General features: G+C 37.6%; 1 protein-coding gene across 2 annotated transcripts in view; it reads left to right on the top strand.

Annotated features, from left to right (window-relative positions):
• LOC129248299 (uncharacterized) overlaps window positions 1-16,010 on the top strand; it is a 55,696-nt gene that overhangs the window by 847 nt on the left and 38,839 nt on the right. For both annotated transcript variants that reach the window (XM_054887789.1, XM_054887790.1), the window contains one exon: window positions 10,284-10,442. In XM_054887789.1, coding sequence (XP_054743764.1) covers window positions 10,361-10,442 — 82 coding nt within the window. In that variant the 5' untranslated portion in view covers window positions 10,284-10,360. The remainder of the gene's footprint in view (window positions 1-10,283; window positions 10,443-16,010) is intronic.

Here is a 16,010-nt window from a genome sequence, read left to right on the forward strand (position 1 = left end):
TACGGCAATGGCAGAAATTATTCGGACGCATCTCAAAAAAAAGTAGTTTTGCGGTGCCCCTCATAACTCGGTGTTAAATCATCTGAAATCAAAAAACCAAAGTTATTTCGTTAGATAATCGTCCGGGTAACGCCGAGAGGGTTTTTTGAAATTAAAAATTTTTCGATTTTTGGGAACACGTTAAAGTCAAAAACACGATTTTCGCGTAAAAAATCGGTGAATTAGTTACCGTAAAAACAAAAGTATCAATAAATTCGAAAAAAACTCTTCGGCGTTACCTTGTAAAACATCTACAGAAAAAGTGTTCAAAATTTCAAAATGATCGGTGCAGTAGTTTCAAAGTTATGAGGGGCACTGACTTTGAAAACGTAAGTTGTGGGAACAACGCTTTAAAGCACAAATGGCGCGCGGTTGAGCCAGGTAGGTAGCAACATTTACATGGCTGTATCTTTGTAAATTTTGCTCCGATTCATCTAAAATTTTCACAGAATATTCTTGAAAGGTTCATTTAAAAAACCAAATAAAAAAAATGCACAAAAAAAAACAATTACTCGTAGTTTAATTTTTCAGATACGATATTAAAATAAACCTAACTCATTGGCAGGTATGATGAAAAAAAAATGTAACCTCTTATCAGTATAGTAGTACAAGTTACAAATTAAACAATTAAATAAATGAACAACACATAAATTAAGCGTATATTGTTAGAGCGCTTATTACGTCTAGACAAGTATACCTATATGCTAGCCTATCCGTCGCGCGTCTTGCGATCTGAGAAGGATATTCAAGGGTGCTCGTTTTAAAAAAAATCAACACATGCACATTGTGCCATTTTTATTGGGGTTGCACTATATTTTTATTTTTCCGTCTGGTGCCTATACGAGTCCTTCCCACGAAGTATACCACCTTCCTAACACACGCCCAGGATATACGAAGATTACCCTCCAGCATTTACTAAGAGGCGAGTGATTTCCAAATTGCACCACGTGCCATTGTCGAATATCTATTTATGTATGTACTTATATCAAATATATCACATCCTCGGTAGCAGAGAATACAAACACTTTTAGCTTTATCAATTAAGATAAACTAACTTATGCCATCTAATTTCATACTATTCAAAGGGTAAAGCTTATTTGAAATCTATTGAAATACATTGCAACTGATAGCCTCAGTAGTAATTAAATTATAATTTGTAATCATTAATTATTATATTTCTTATAAATAAATAAACAAATTAGAAGGTTTTCCGACGCATTAGCTGGCCACATATGAAAAGCACGGATTTTCCAAACCTAGACCAAATCTAAACTTGTACTATTACCATTTGTTTATCATTAGAATCATAGGAATAAAATAATTAATAATTATTTTCTCGTTGAAAATTGTAACTTCGATGACATTATTCATAATTTTTTTCACAGAAAATCTTGTACCGTTGCAAAGTTGTGGCAATATATACATATTATATATAATATATAATAATTGGCGCGTACACCCTTTTTGGGTGTTTGACCGAGGTCATTCTCCTATTTGTGGCGTGCGTCTTGATGTTGTTCCACAAATGGAGTTACTTACAGTTTCAAGCCAACTCCAAACGGCAGATACTTTTTATGAGGAGCTTTTTCATGGGAGAAATACACTCGGAAGTTTGCCATTGCCTGCCGAGGGGCGACCGCTATTAGAAAAATCGTTTTCTTCATTTTGGTGTTTCACCGAACCTATGAACCTACGTTCTCTCTGAATTCCGAATGGTAGTCACGCACCAACCCATTCGGCGACGGCGGCCGCAGTACAATGCAGAGCAGTAAAAAACTGCAATATGTCTTTTAGCAATCAACGATTACTCTACTAATTCAATTGCAATCAAAATTGATTGACTTTAATGATGGTAAAAATTACAATCTCTAATCTACCATAATTCATCGATTGCTGTCAATTTTATTGTAATCTTTTTTAGATTAATTTGGGTTGATTGCAATCAAATCAATGGAGCAAATACAATCATTTATTTATGTTCATATTTAGTAAGCTAACTGATTTTCACTTATCGCTAATTATTAGCCTTACCCTAAAGAGTAACAAATCTGTTTTCTCTGGATTTACTCCTAGCCCTCGATTTTTGTGTTGTTGAGAGATTTTTGTGAAGATTACAAAATGTTGGAAGTTTTTTTTCCGAGATTGCTATTACTATATCATCGGCGTATGCAATTATCTTTCCCCTAATATTATTCTCTTCCTTCCTTGAGGATACTATTGATCGTCAGGTTCTGCAGCAGTGGTGGGACTATCCTACCGTGAGATGTACCTCCGTTTGGAAATTTCTAACAGAAGTTCCATTTAATTAATTCTGCACTTATTGTCAGCACGATTAGCATACGTTTTTTAAACGAGACTAGCACAGAGTTTACACCCATCTCCGTAAGCGATGTTGTTATTGCTTCAGGGATGTGCTATTGATGCATCATGCATCCAAACTGCATCCTGACTGCATATCCAAAAAGGCAGTAAGGGTATATTCCTTATAGTGAATTGACTTATCAATTGTGTCAATCAGCAAATGAGGTGCAGTCTCTAGTGATTTGCCTTTGATAAGCGTATACACCAATCCCTACAGGGATTTTAACGAGAAGGACGAAAAGTAAATCGGCTGGAAGTTTTTCGGCCTCTCATCTCAGTCCAGTATTTTATGTCTTCCTCTGTTACAATGTCTATTACGGTCGTCCATCGGCAGGCAATGGCAAACGTCCGATTGTATTTCTGCCATGGAAAAGCTCCTTATAAAAAAACTATTTGCTGTTCGGTGGAGATGGCTCCTGCACATCGTTTGCCTTATAGGATTCCCACCATATCGTCGTTCCATCCACATTAATACATTTCTATATCAATATTCATGACTTGGGGTTACGTTTGTCGGTGGCTTAGACCAGTTTATACTCTTTATTACTTATTCCGTAAACCCAATTTTTTATGACGTAAGATTCCTGTGAGAGCATGAACTGGATAATCCCCATCCTGGCTTGTGTAAGCTATCGATGGGCAATCAACCACGGTTTGGTCAGCATTTTCCTCATCGGATATTGGAAATTTTAACCAAGATAAGAAAACAGCTCTTGAAAAGTCAATGTAAATAGTATAACCTTGAACGCACTTATAAAAAGCTGACAGAGAAAAGTCGAAGAAACAGAGAGATTAGTGCCCGACAAAAATACGTTTTTATTGACTGTAATTAAACTCGTGGTTGTGAAACATAATTTTTGTTATAATAAGTTTTGAAATAATTTTGAGACTGTTGATAACTTGGAAATTTGTTTATATCATATTTGGCAATATCATACGAGTACTTAGTACCACATTTGAAAATAGGTGTTATAGCGTCCAATATTCAAGCATCAACAAAATTACCACTTTCTACAGGATTATTGAAAATTAGTAGACAAGGAAAAAAGAGGGGAATTCATCAACGTCAGGTAGTGACGATGAATTGATATGCAATATTCAATCTACTACCTATTCAAGCTTTACAAGGCGAGAGCATCCAGCAATAGTCAGCGTCGACAGTAACAATTGTGTAAGTACGGATCAACAAATTGTAGAGGGGTTCATGCTAGCTTCTTGTGTTCAACCACGTTCAGCAAAAGCGCAATATTTTATCAATCTAGTTTTTGTTAAAAAGCAGCACTAAATCGATCAACAAGTTGTTAAAATGATTGTGAGAGAGAGACTCGGAAAACAGTATTGTTGTTGTTGTTGTTGTAGCAGTATTGTCTACATTGGTTCCAGCACTGCATAATCAAACAGTCGATATAATCAAAAAACCTTTATCCCGTGAGCAAGATAGCTGTATTAGAGGAATTGCTCACTATATTGGTGAAGATAAAAAGTGCACACAAGGTGGGCGGAAACACGGGGTTGTTTTGCGCATAGGTTGAAATTGGTATCGCAGGCAGGATCAAAAGAAATTCAACCGGTTTTAGATAAAATAAAGGTAATTGTGGGGTTTATTAAAAAATAAAGGTTTGATAAAATAAAGGCAATTATGATGTTTCTTAAAAAAAAAGTACGAATGCGAATTCGCAGCTTAACGCCACCAATAAAAGAATGCAACTGCCTATTTCTAAATTAAAACTAAGTAAGGAGTAGTAAGGTCTATTAAGAATAGCTAATAGCGCAGCAAGCTTTGGACGTTACGGACATGCTTGAAATTATTACTACTACAGTTAGGTGTAAATATGAGCTCCTAGCTCAAGCGGCAATCTTTGATCCCCTTTCAAAAAATTTGGCGATCTTAGTTATGAATCGGCTGAAAACAACAGCATTCGAAAGTGGGAAATACTTGTATTCAAAATGAAGAAAATAGATTTAATCGCATGGAAGGATTTCAATGCGGAGACCCAAATGTATAGAGTGCTACATTTTCGTTTAAACGCATTGCATTTTTTTAGTTTACTTTAGAACTGTTTTAAGATTACAACAATAACAACAACAAATATTGTTCCAAACTATTCGTTAAGGTAACAGTAAACCATCGTTGCATTTGTTTCTTATCTATTGCTTTTTGTTGTAAAATAACGGGTCTCTATTTAAAATTGTGCTTAAAAATGCTACATATTCGTATAAACGCATAGTTTGTTAAAGAGTGCAGTAGTGAAGTTAAAAGTGATTAACTTGTGAATATTGTGTGTAACTGAATATTTTGGTAAATTCTTACAATTTTTTTACACATTCATTCAAATTTCTTAGTTAAATTAAATTTTTTAACCTAATTTCTTCAGATTTTCTAAAATGCCTAAGGCAAAATACTTAAATGATGAGGAACGGGTATTGGTCAGTGTTTACCATGAGGAGGGCTATTCCAATCGTGAAATTGGACGAAAAATTAGAAGATCGGAGGGAGTTGTGCGTGCTTTCTTAAAGAAAGCAGACAATTATGGAATAAAGAAAGCAACAAAAGGCAACACAAAATTGTCACAGCGTGACAAAAACAAAATAAAGTATGAGGCTACGAAAAATTTTTTGAATTGCTGGTTGGTTGGTTGGTTAGAGTGGTGATTCATCCAGAATCCAACTAGCGCTTCCGCACCATTTTGTTGCCACATCCTCGTTACCAAATTGTTTAATAGTTATTTACAGCAGGACTATATCCAGTCTGTGCGGTTTAGGAACCTTATTAGGTTGTTGACGTCTAAGCCAGACAGCTGCTCGAGACTCTCGAACAGCGGTTTGCCCAGGGTTGACATTCTGTCCTTCCATAGGGCAGGGCATTCACAGAGAAAATGGAAGATTGTTTCTTTTTTCTCCGGTTGTTTACAACTAAGACAGTATGTGTTGTGAGGGATGCCCATTTTGGCGGCTTGTTCTCCGATAGACCAGAAGCCAGTTATGACTGCCGTAAGTCTACAGATGTCCCGTCGTTTCATGTTTATTAATGTCGACGATTGCTTGAGGTTTTAGGTGGGCCATAACGTTCTGCTGATTTTGGATTTCGTCTGGTCTCTCCATCTACACTCTGCAATTCGAAGGTATTTTAGGGAAATTGCATTCTTGACCGCACGTAGTGGAGTGAGTACTGGTACTGCAAGAGCGCTCCTCCTCTTGCCAGTTCATCAGCTTTTTCGTTACCTTCTATGTTCCGGTGTCCCGGGACCCAAATTAAGGTTACTCTATGGTTTTCACTTAAGTTGGTGAGGCTATTCCTACTTTGCTCCACCACTTTAGAGGTTGTTATAGTCGCATCCAGCACCTGGATTGCAGCTTGGCTATCCGAAAGAATAGCGATATTGCCCTTAAAAGAGAAATCTGCGATTAGTAACCTACAGGCTTCCCCAATTGCTAGTACTTCCGCTTGGAAGACGCTACTGGTATTAGGGAGACGCACAGATTTTTCAATTCCAAGTCTCTGAGAATATATACCAGCTCCGACACCACAATCCATTTTACTGCCATCTGTATAGACTGTGGTATCGAAGTTGTTTAGAGAGAATCCCTTATTCCATTCTTTTTTAGATGGAAATAGTGTGGCAAAATTCCTATTGAACGTTACCATCGGGACGATGTAGTCAGTCCTCACCGAGGTTAACTGAGTTTGTCGCAATAATAGACTAGCGTGACCATAAGTTTTTTCTTTCCAGCGACCCGCTTCATTTAACCTAAATGCACTCATGGTTGCCGTCTTCTTTAAAAAAGCTCGTTTGGAATTTGCCCGTAAACACATTCATTGGACTACGGAATGGAGGAAAGTTGTGTTTTCGGACGAGAAGAAGTTCAATTTAGATGGCCCTGACTCATACTCATGTTATTGGCATGATCTACAAAAAAATAATGTACGCATGTCGAAGCGTAACTTTGGTGGTGGCAGTGTTATGGTGTGGACAGCATTTTCGTCAGCTGGCAAGGCTCAACTGTTGCCTTTTGCTGCTTTCTTTATTCCATAATTGTCTGCTTTCTTTAAGAGAAATCACCGACGAAGTGCCAATCAAATGGCGAAAGAGCTGAACATATCTGTCGTTCCCGCGACAGTCGGTTCTACGTAACCGGAACGACCAGGATTTATGTCCGGCCAAGGGCGGCCGCCGTAGCCGAATGGGTTGGTGCGTGATCACCATTCGGAATTCACTGAGAGGTCGTTGGTTCGAATCTCGGTGAAAGCAAAATTAATAAAAACATTTTTCTAATAGCGGTCGCCCCTCGGCAGGCAATGGCAAACCTCCGAGTGTATTTCTGCCATGAAAAAGCTCCTCATAAAAATATCTGCCGTTCGGAGTCGGCTTGAAACTGTAGGTCCCTCCATTTGTGGAACAACATCAAGACGCACACCACAAATAGGAGGAGGAGCTCGGCCAAACACCTAACAGAAGTGTACGCGCCAATTATTTATTTATTTTTTTTTTTTTTTTAAGGGAAATGTTTATGCTGCTACAACAACAAGATATCTGACAGTAGTATCGTACGCATCACACCAAAGCAGCAACAAGTTAGACTTGAGAGAGCACGTAAACTCCCAAAATGATAGGTTTTATTTGGCCGACCGTTCATACGAGAATTTGTGTCATCGATTGGCCACCAGGAGGCAGCACCTGCCACAGGTAATGGTTTGGGCCAGTGTAACCGCCAATAGGCGTTCTCCAATCGTTTTCATCGAGCCTGGCGAGCCTGGTGTCAAGGTAAATGTGAAATATTATCGGGAAAGTATTCTGGAGCTTGCTTTGACGTCGTGTGCAGACAAACATTTCAGTCACAGACCATTCAACAGAACTCGGCACCGTCTCACAAAGCTCGAGTGAATCAAGAATGACTAAAAAACAACGTTCCGAACTTTATAACGTTTACACAATGGATCTCAAATTCACCAGTCGCGGATTCAATGGATTATTCTCTTTGGGCCATTTTGGACCGCAAAGTGCGAACTAAAAGATTCACCAGTCTCGAGGCGCTGAAAAACGCCATTGTCCGCGAGTGGGCCAAAATACTTGCAAGCCACATTCGGGCAGCTTGCGAGTCGTTTCTGGACCATCTCAAGGCCATAGTTAAGGCAAAAGGTGGTTATATGGAACAAAAGTAAATTGATTTTTAATTTTGTATTATTTTCACACATTTTTTACTTTGAATTGAATAAAAGTAATTTTCCAAACTAAAAAGCATATGTATACACTCACTTATCAGTACCATACTAATGACGAAGAACAAAACGAACAGAATGGACTATAAATTGAACCAATCTCTATCAGCATCACTGCATTATGGTTGCATTTGCGTACAAAATGGATATCCGGATCCCGATCATTGACCATTGGAACACAGCTAAAGTGTGCTATGTGTGCCAAGAAACAAACAAACACAGTGTGTTATTGTGTCGAGGATGTTACTGAAGGCGTCTTCGATTCCCTTGAATTAACGAGTGACGAATAGACGAAGCAACTAGCATGAATAAAAATATATTGGCAGAACTGGAAAAGAGCTGCCAAATTTATATTTGTTTTATAATGAATAAAAATAAAACAGTTAAGTAGTGTGGCTTAGTCATGTATTTTTTTAAATTTTTCCCTTACGTAATTTTACTTTAAACTTGTTGAGCCTGCAATCCGCAAAGGGGTTGCTTCATTGATATAAGTATTACTCGTATATCTTTTTGTACAGTTAAGAGATATAGTAGTTTCTAAAATAATTTTATAAATAGTTCCCATACATACATTTTTTTAATGATGTGAAGTAGGTCTTATTAATTGACATACCTATCCTAGCCTAACCCAACCCTTTAAATAAAAACAGAAAAAAATCATATCCTTGAACTTACATTAAAAAAAAGATGACGAACAAACAAACAAATATCTAATATTATTTTTAATAATCTTTAAAATTGAATATCTCGAAAACGGTTAAGTTTGGGACATCATGTTACCAATTTAATAAGAAATGACCCAAATAATAATGTCTTTAAGCTCCTGGACGACTTTCTCCGTAATACTGTATATGTATGTATGCTTCATAAATCATCATAAGTAAAGTTCAACATTTTTTTAAATTTCCTGGGAAAATGTAAAAAAAAATGCTTTATAAAAGAAAGTAGTAATTAAACGTATATATTCTGCTTCGCTACTGTTTATTGCTTTTTAACCAATCGAATTGTGTTGGTGAAATATTGGGGGTTTTTAGGCAACGCGAAAAAGATTTTAGAAAATCAAAATATTTACATGCACATGTTTTCCATCCCATATATTTCATGAAATTTGTTTTTTTTTTTTTTGAGATTTTAGGAATGGAGTGAGTAAAAACTCACCTGGAGCACGACCAATCGAAGAAACTGAGTTTTTAAAAGTACTAGCAATTTTATTCTAATTTATTATTCCACTTTGTGAGACTAAATCTTTGTAACGCAATTTTTCAAAACTCATAGCTGATTTATGTATATATGCAATCAATTTAAGCCTTTAATATTTCAAAATTAATTTCTTTTTATTATACTTACCATGTAGTTACTAATAATGTACTTTTTAACCAATCAATCAAACTTTGACTTTGATTTGAATACTACCATGTACCTTAATAACCGTCGAAATTGGTTTGATGTCGATGACTGAAATATATATCATTAATGACATTGCTCCTCTTCATTGAAAAATGACCTGAATTGAATTTCCTCATTTTTTCTTAAAAAATGCAGCTCGTCTATATGCGTCCCATTAAATCTCATTTTTAATCTTTCCCTTTCTATAGTTGCATTTATTTACCGCTGGAAGCTTGTGTCTATCACTCCAATCTACAAGTCTGAACCGGTATTAAAAATTACAGACCTATTTCGAAACTAGGTTAGTCTTTCTTATCTTTACAAAAATTGAATACACACTTATTCTTTGCATAAATTGAATACACTTTTGTAGTCTCCTCGGGTGTCTCACAGGGGAGTATTCTTGGCCCTGTTTTATTTTCTTTATTAATGATATTGAGATGTGTTTTAACAACTGTAAGTTTTTACTCTATGCTTCAAATCATTAGTAAAGTAAAGTAATTTGCCAATAGGATGCTGTAGTACAGCAAGATTTAAACAACCTTGCTGCTTGGAGTGTCAAAAAGAAGCGTTCACTTAATATAAAAAAATGCTTTCATGTCACCTTTTCAAAATCTTTTATTTTTTCCTCTCATATTTTATCAAATGTTGATTTTTCTAGGAATTTTATACAACTTCCTAGTCCGTTTTAAGCTCGAATCTGCATTTTTGGTTCATTTTTATTCGATTCGCTCTGCAACCAGTGCTCGGTGCATGCTAATAAATCTGGGGTCCCTTGCCAATAGACGTATCACTCAGTCCTTGATGTTTGGTTTTGATATCATTTGTGCCTCTGTAGATTGTCCCAAAGTTCTTGAACAGATTGGCTTCAATGTTTCTCACACAACTTTACGATTTTAATATCCGTTTAACGTCAATGCAGCTAAATGAACTGCTATAACTTTGCACCTATACTAAGGTCCTTACTAAATTAAATAGTATCTATGGACTCCACGACTTTACGTTTGCTTGCCCGTTATAGTACTTACCGACCAAATCTTCGGCATTCAAAGTCGGATATGCATAACGGTAAATTGCAAATACCACGAATACTTGTTCATAAAAACATTAGCTCAATTTTTGGAATTTCTAATTCTCATATAGTGGATAGAGGCATCCGCCACCTATTTTTGCTACAAATCAGTGTAATTTAAGCAATGTTTTATCATACGTTGTTGTTTTATATATGCTTAAGACGTTATCGCGACTTTTCTTAATTATTTTGATATTTTATTTCCAGAAAAATGAGCAAAAACTGAGGGATAGCTGTGTGTTTATGAATCATGGCATTTATCCAAGTCCGCTTACTGCCATATAATGGTTGAGATAGATATAAAATTCAACGCTATTTGGTATATAGTTTCAATTATTTCTTCAATGTCAACTGGGACACAATCAGGTAAGATACACAAATATTTTTCAGTCAACGAGAGAAACCATAAGTTAAGTATAAAGTCAACCAATCCCTTGAGTACCCGTATAAATGATTTTGTATTAAACAATATTACATTAATATGAGGTTTGCCACTTAAGTTTTGAGATATGAGAACACCAGTGCGATATGTCACTATGAAGTTAAAGATTTTCGAGCAATGTTTTTTTATGCCTGTTAGTAATTAAAGCAAAAAACCTCCATTTGCGTATTAGTTATTGTGAAGTAAAACGCGAAGTTTATCTGCGTTAAATAATACAAGTTTTAGATTTCAGTTTTATGTAATTTCATTTTCTACATTGCTATTTTGAATTCGTCAATATCATATTCATTTCTAAGTAGGAGCGTTACTTCCTAAATCTTCCAAACAAAAAAATTTAACATTAAATGATAGATCGTCCAATATTACCAGGTTTGGCCATCAGCTATGGTGAAAGCGGTATTGAGCGACTAACTTCGGCTGCTACGTCACCGAGGACTCGGTAGTAGAATTTCGCCCGCTCATTTCACACGTATTTACAAACTCGTCCAATCAGTCGTTGTGAAGAGGGTAACGAAGTAACATAAGAGTAGACTGCGTTGATTGTTTTCGTATATCACCTACATAATCTCAGTTTTTTCGTAAAGAGACCGCGGTCAAAACCCCAGTTACGTCAGCCAATCGTCTGATTCTTTCAAAATTTCCATGGAATTTTGCCCGCTCATATTACACGTATTCACAAATTCGTCCAATCAGGCGAATTGAACACTAAAGGTGGCGCCATTGAAACAGTTAATTTACTCTGACGTCAGCTCCCTTCGCAATGCAAAACAAACAAAAGTAGGATAAACTGCATGTTTGTGAAAATTCAGTGAATGGCTTGGAAATATTGTGGTTTGTGAGATTAAAACTAAACAAAAGAATGCAAACGAAGTGCATTGTTATATTGTTAAAGCACAAATTCATATAAAGCCTCCAAATGCAGTTATTGCGTTTTTATGCAGAAGACGCCATGGCATTGAGAGCCGGTTAAAGGTCTGATATTGGTCACACCTTCTGAATTTTTTTCATCATACGTAAACATTGATTTATTAAAAAAAAGTGGCGTCTTTCAAAGTTACTTGTTTGTAAATATTCAGTGAAGGGCTTGGTAATATTTTGATGTAGAGATAAAAGAAAACGAAATGCCGCGTGTTTAATTATAAAAGCGCGAATTATAAAAATACCTTCAAATGGAGTTTTTTTGCGTTTTTATGCCGAAGATGCCGTAGTAAGAAAGTGTGTGTGTGTATAATTTCGTACGCTTGGCAGTTTCTGTGGCTTTTGCTAACTCTTCCTCTTCACAAACACGTAATTTCCCTTCCTTTTGTTTGTATATCCTTGAGGCATGATATCGCAGCGAATTCGGAAGATGCATTGTTGCCAGTCGATTCGGGAACATTCGCGTTACATTGTTGTGTCTGAAGTAGCAACAATTTCGATTATATATATATATATATATAATAATTGGCGCGTACACCCTTTTTGGGTGTTTGGCCGAGCTCCTCCTCCTATTTGTGGTGTGCGTCTTGATGTTGTTCCATAAATGGAGGGACCTACAGTTTCAACCCGACTCCGAACGGCAGATATTTTTATGAGAAGCTTTTTCATGGCGGAAATACACTCAGACGTTTGCCATTGACTGCCGAGGGGCGACCGCTATTAGAAAAATGTTTTTCTTAATTTTGGTATTTCCCCGAGATTCGAACCAACGTTCTCTGTGAATTCTGAATGGTAATCACGCACCAACCCCAAGAGGGTCGAGAACGTGTTGATGACTTAGAGCGCTCCGGACGACCATTGACGTCAACAGATGACCAACACGTCAATAAAGTAAAGAAGTTAGTGCTCAAAAATCGTCGGTTGACTGTTAAAGACCTTACTGATATGATCGGAATATCAGAAGGATCTGTGAAAACCATTTGGAAAGACCATTTGGGCCTACGAAAAGTTAAATCTCGTTTGGTATCGAAAACTCTCAATTTCTTGGAAAAAAGTCGTCGCGTTGATGTGTGTGAAACAATGCTTTCAGACTATCAGGGCAAGCTCAAACGCATCATTACGGGAGATGAGACTTGGATTTATGCTTACGACCCTGAAACAACCGACCAATCAAGCGAATATCGAAATTCACCAAATTCACCTTACTTTTTGCCCATTGTACTAGTATGCCAATAATTCCCGTTTTTTTACCGTTTTCAACGTGCCCTCAAAAAATGTATCGCTTTTTTTTTAAATAACCCCTGGTAGTGAATCCACGGTCAGTGCCTGCTTGGAATTCCCTAACAATACCTCTCTAAAGTAGGTATTAATCGTAGATCTAGGGACTGGCCGGTGTCTATTCTAGATTCGAGCGAAGAAATGGAAAATCCAGCTGATACCCAGCCAAAACCACCGGGCTCTCACCGGGTTATTATCACTTATAAGCACACTAATAATTCAATAATTCCAATTATTAGAAATTTGATTATCAAAGTGATTACTTAATTATACTATTTTTTATATATTGATTTGAAATAAACATTTTTGAAAACTTGTTCTCGGGTGAATTAGTTGACGAAAACAAGACACAGGCTATAGTCTATCTTCAGTCATGGCTGAGCATCCGTAACGTTGAGTGGCGCGTTCATTGGTGGACAGGCGGAATTCCCATTATCCGAAGAATTTGATGAATGTTTGGTGCATGCTTGTGCAGTTTGGGAACATTTGTCAAAATTGTAATACCAAATTTCAATATCGATAGAAATAACTCGAACTCAAAATATGTAGTATCAACAAACACAAGTGTGCCGATTCTCCAATGCTATCCAATCACATCATAACACTCGGGTTGATTTCACCGGCCCTTGAGTTTTAAAGCAGAGTTTGTAGAATCACCAAAGTATGTGCTTGTATACAAGGTTTGATTGAAAAGTAATGAGCCTTATTTTTTTAAGCAGTTTTATTAAACCTTTTGGCTTATACAACTAATATTCTTCAAAATAGGACCCTTGAGCGTGAATACACCGCTGGTAGCGGTCCTTCCACTGCAGGAAACATTTTTTAAACTCATCCGCCGGAATCGCGTTCAATTCGGCTGTCACAGTTTTTTGGATCACCTCGATGGAGTCGAAACGCCTCCCCTTCAGCTTTCTTTTCAGGTGCGGGAACTAGAAGAAGTCCGGAGGGGACAGGTCTGGGCTTTTGGGAGGGTGGAGAAGCACCGGAACTCCCATTTTGGCCAATGCAGACGTGCAGAGGAAGGCGGTGTGCGCCGGCGCATTGTCGTGATGAAGGGTTTAATTGTTGACGAGGTCGGGCCGAACCCGGGCGACGCGGTTTTTCAGCCGAAGGAGCACTTCTTTGTAAAATGCCGCGTTTACAGTGCTTCCTGGAGGTACAAACTCCTTGTGAACGATGCCTCGAGAGTCAAAAAAGATGATCAGCTTGGTTTTGACCTTGGATTTTCGCCACTGCAAAATCCTATTACACATTTAAAACAGCTTTCACGCGCGGAGCGATGTTGACTGCACTGCTGTTGCTAGCGAACTGGGACCGGTTTCTAGTGGAAGGGGAAGGTCCAGCGATCATTTTCCCCCACCAGCCGATTCGGTCGATCGCTTGGCAGACGCTCCGCACGGGAAGGCTCATTACTTTTCAATCAAACCCTGTACTTGTATCTTTTTCGACAACGGCGATTTATTTGGAAGCTGTCGAAAGTAAATAATTTCAGATAATGGAACTAATTTTATAGGAGCAGGCAGATTATGCAGGCCTGACTCCTAGCCACTTTTTTCGTGGTGGAGCAATTCTAATTTTAAGTGAACTTTCGATGCAATCTATTCCTTGGTTTTTAATCATTCGCTGGCAAAAAATTTAAGTTCTCACTCAATAGCTTTCACTTCGGTGGAAAGAGGAATATTTGTCGATTTCGTTGGTTGATGGGTGTTTCGTAAAAAAATCTCGGTGTCGATGATTTGGTCGCGTTTCGCCACAATGATTTTCCTTCGAATGAATAGAGTTTGGGTAGAGATATAAAGGTATACCATGGTATTGATAAGCAGATACTTGCTGCAACAATTCTTGAACAAAGGGGGTTGATAACGGTTGAAAACTAAATTTTTTCCTTCATCTTTTAGCGCTACAAAATGATGCAAATATTTTTAATGGTGTCAGAGGAAAAACTATTTCCACACCACAGCCTCCTCGTACCGAACAGAGTATCCAAATGTAAGTTATGCACTAAGTCACACCCACTTCGCTTTTGCAAACAATTGCTCGCAAAGAATTAGAATAGAGACTATGAGTACTACTATTCATTAATGCTCTCTAAGCCTACCGATTTTGATAAATGCTTGAACCAATGGTAGCTTTGGTTGCTCTTAGGATAGCTCTCCTTCCTTCGAATTGGATATGAATGTGAAGATGTGTGAGTTCTAGAAGAACATCCATTGATAACGTGGGACATGTACGCATCGCTTCTGTTATGCATGCATACCCTAGTCTTTATAACTTTCTTGTTGTGTTTATTACTGCATTAATTTATTGTGTGACTCTCCCAGATTATTGGCCCGTCTGACTATAACTGTTTAAATGCGTGATTCCTACTCCCTTCATTGTAAAGAGGTAGAGCGCGTTTGTATTTCGACCTGCCTCCGATTCGTTTTGATCTAGTTTGAATCCTACGAATGGTGGTTCTCAGTTTATCTCGGTCATTATTTCCCCAAGGAATGTTTTCGGCAGAGTTTACTTTGCTTATTGGATAACTGCCCTCATAAACCTTATTCACACGTTTGACAGTGGTCCTAATGTTTTTACCTAAACCTAGTTGGCCTAGATTGGTTTTCGGATTTTATAAATACTTATCCTAACCTGTATTTCTTGGGCTGCTAAGGATTTCATTAAGAATTTAATGCTTATTATCCTGAAATTCGGCTTCGTCGATTCATAGGAGATTATCCAAAATCTGAATAGCTCCCTGCTCCGAGTATTTCTTGCTTCACGTTCGCTAGTTACAAATGCTGATGTATTACTCACATTGAAAATTTATAATATATTACGAAGCATAAATTCAAGACCGCACTCACCACGCTTGTTGGAATCCGGGCTTCCCCGTACCTCGGCGTACACATTGGCGTCGCATTCAAGTATTAAAGAACTAAATCGGGTTGTGTACTAAATCGGGTTGTGAATGAGATTTATTCCCATTGACATCCTCTGATGCTAATTGGTACTTGTACCGCTACTAGATACAAACTCTGAAAGATGTAGGAAATTCATATTACCTGTATGTTTGTTGCGGCCGAACCTCTAATACCTCTTGGACTCGCATTATACTCAGTTTAGAACTGACAAATGAACTTGCGATTACCGCCGAGGTGACTTTGACATGGTAACAACATATTTGGGCGATATTAGTGCTGGGACCGTTTTAACTACTTCTTCACCGTTTCACTTTCATCATGTCATGACCTCATCCTCGTCTGACAGTGATGTTCCGGTGGAGTCTACTATGACGAGTTGCTTCAACCCCTCGA

Source organism: Anastrepha obliqua, chromosome 5 (genome assembly GCF_027943255.1).
Source record: "Anastrepha obliqua isolate idAnaObli1 chromosome 5, idAnaObli1_1.0, whole genome shotgun sequence".
NCBI classification, from domain to species: Eukaryota; Metazoa; Arthropoda; class Insecta; order Diptera; family Tephritidae; genus Anastrepha; species Anastrepha obliqua.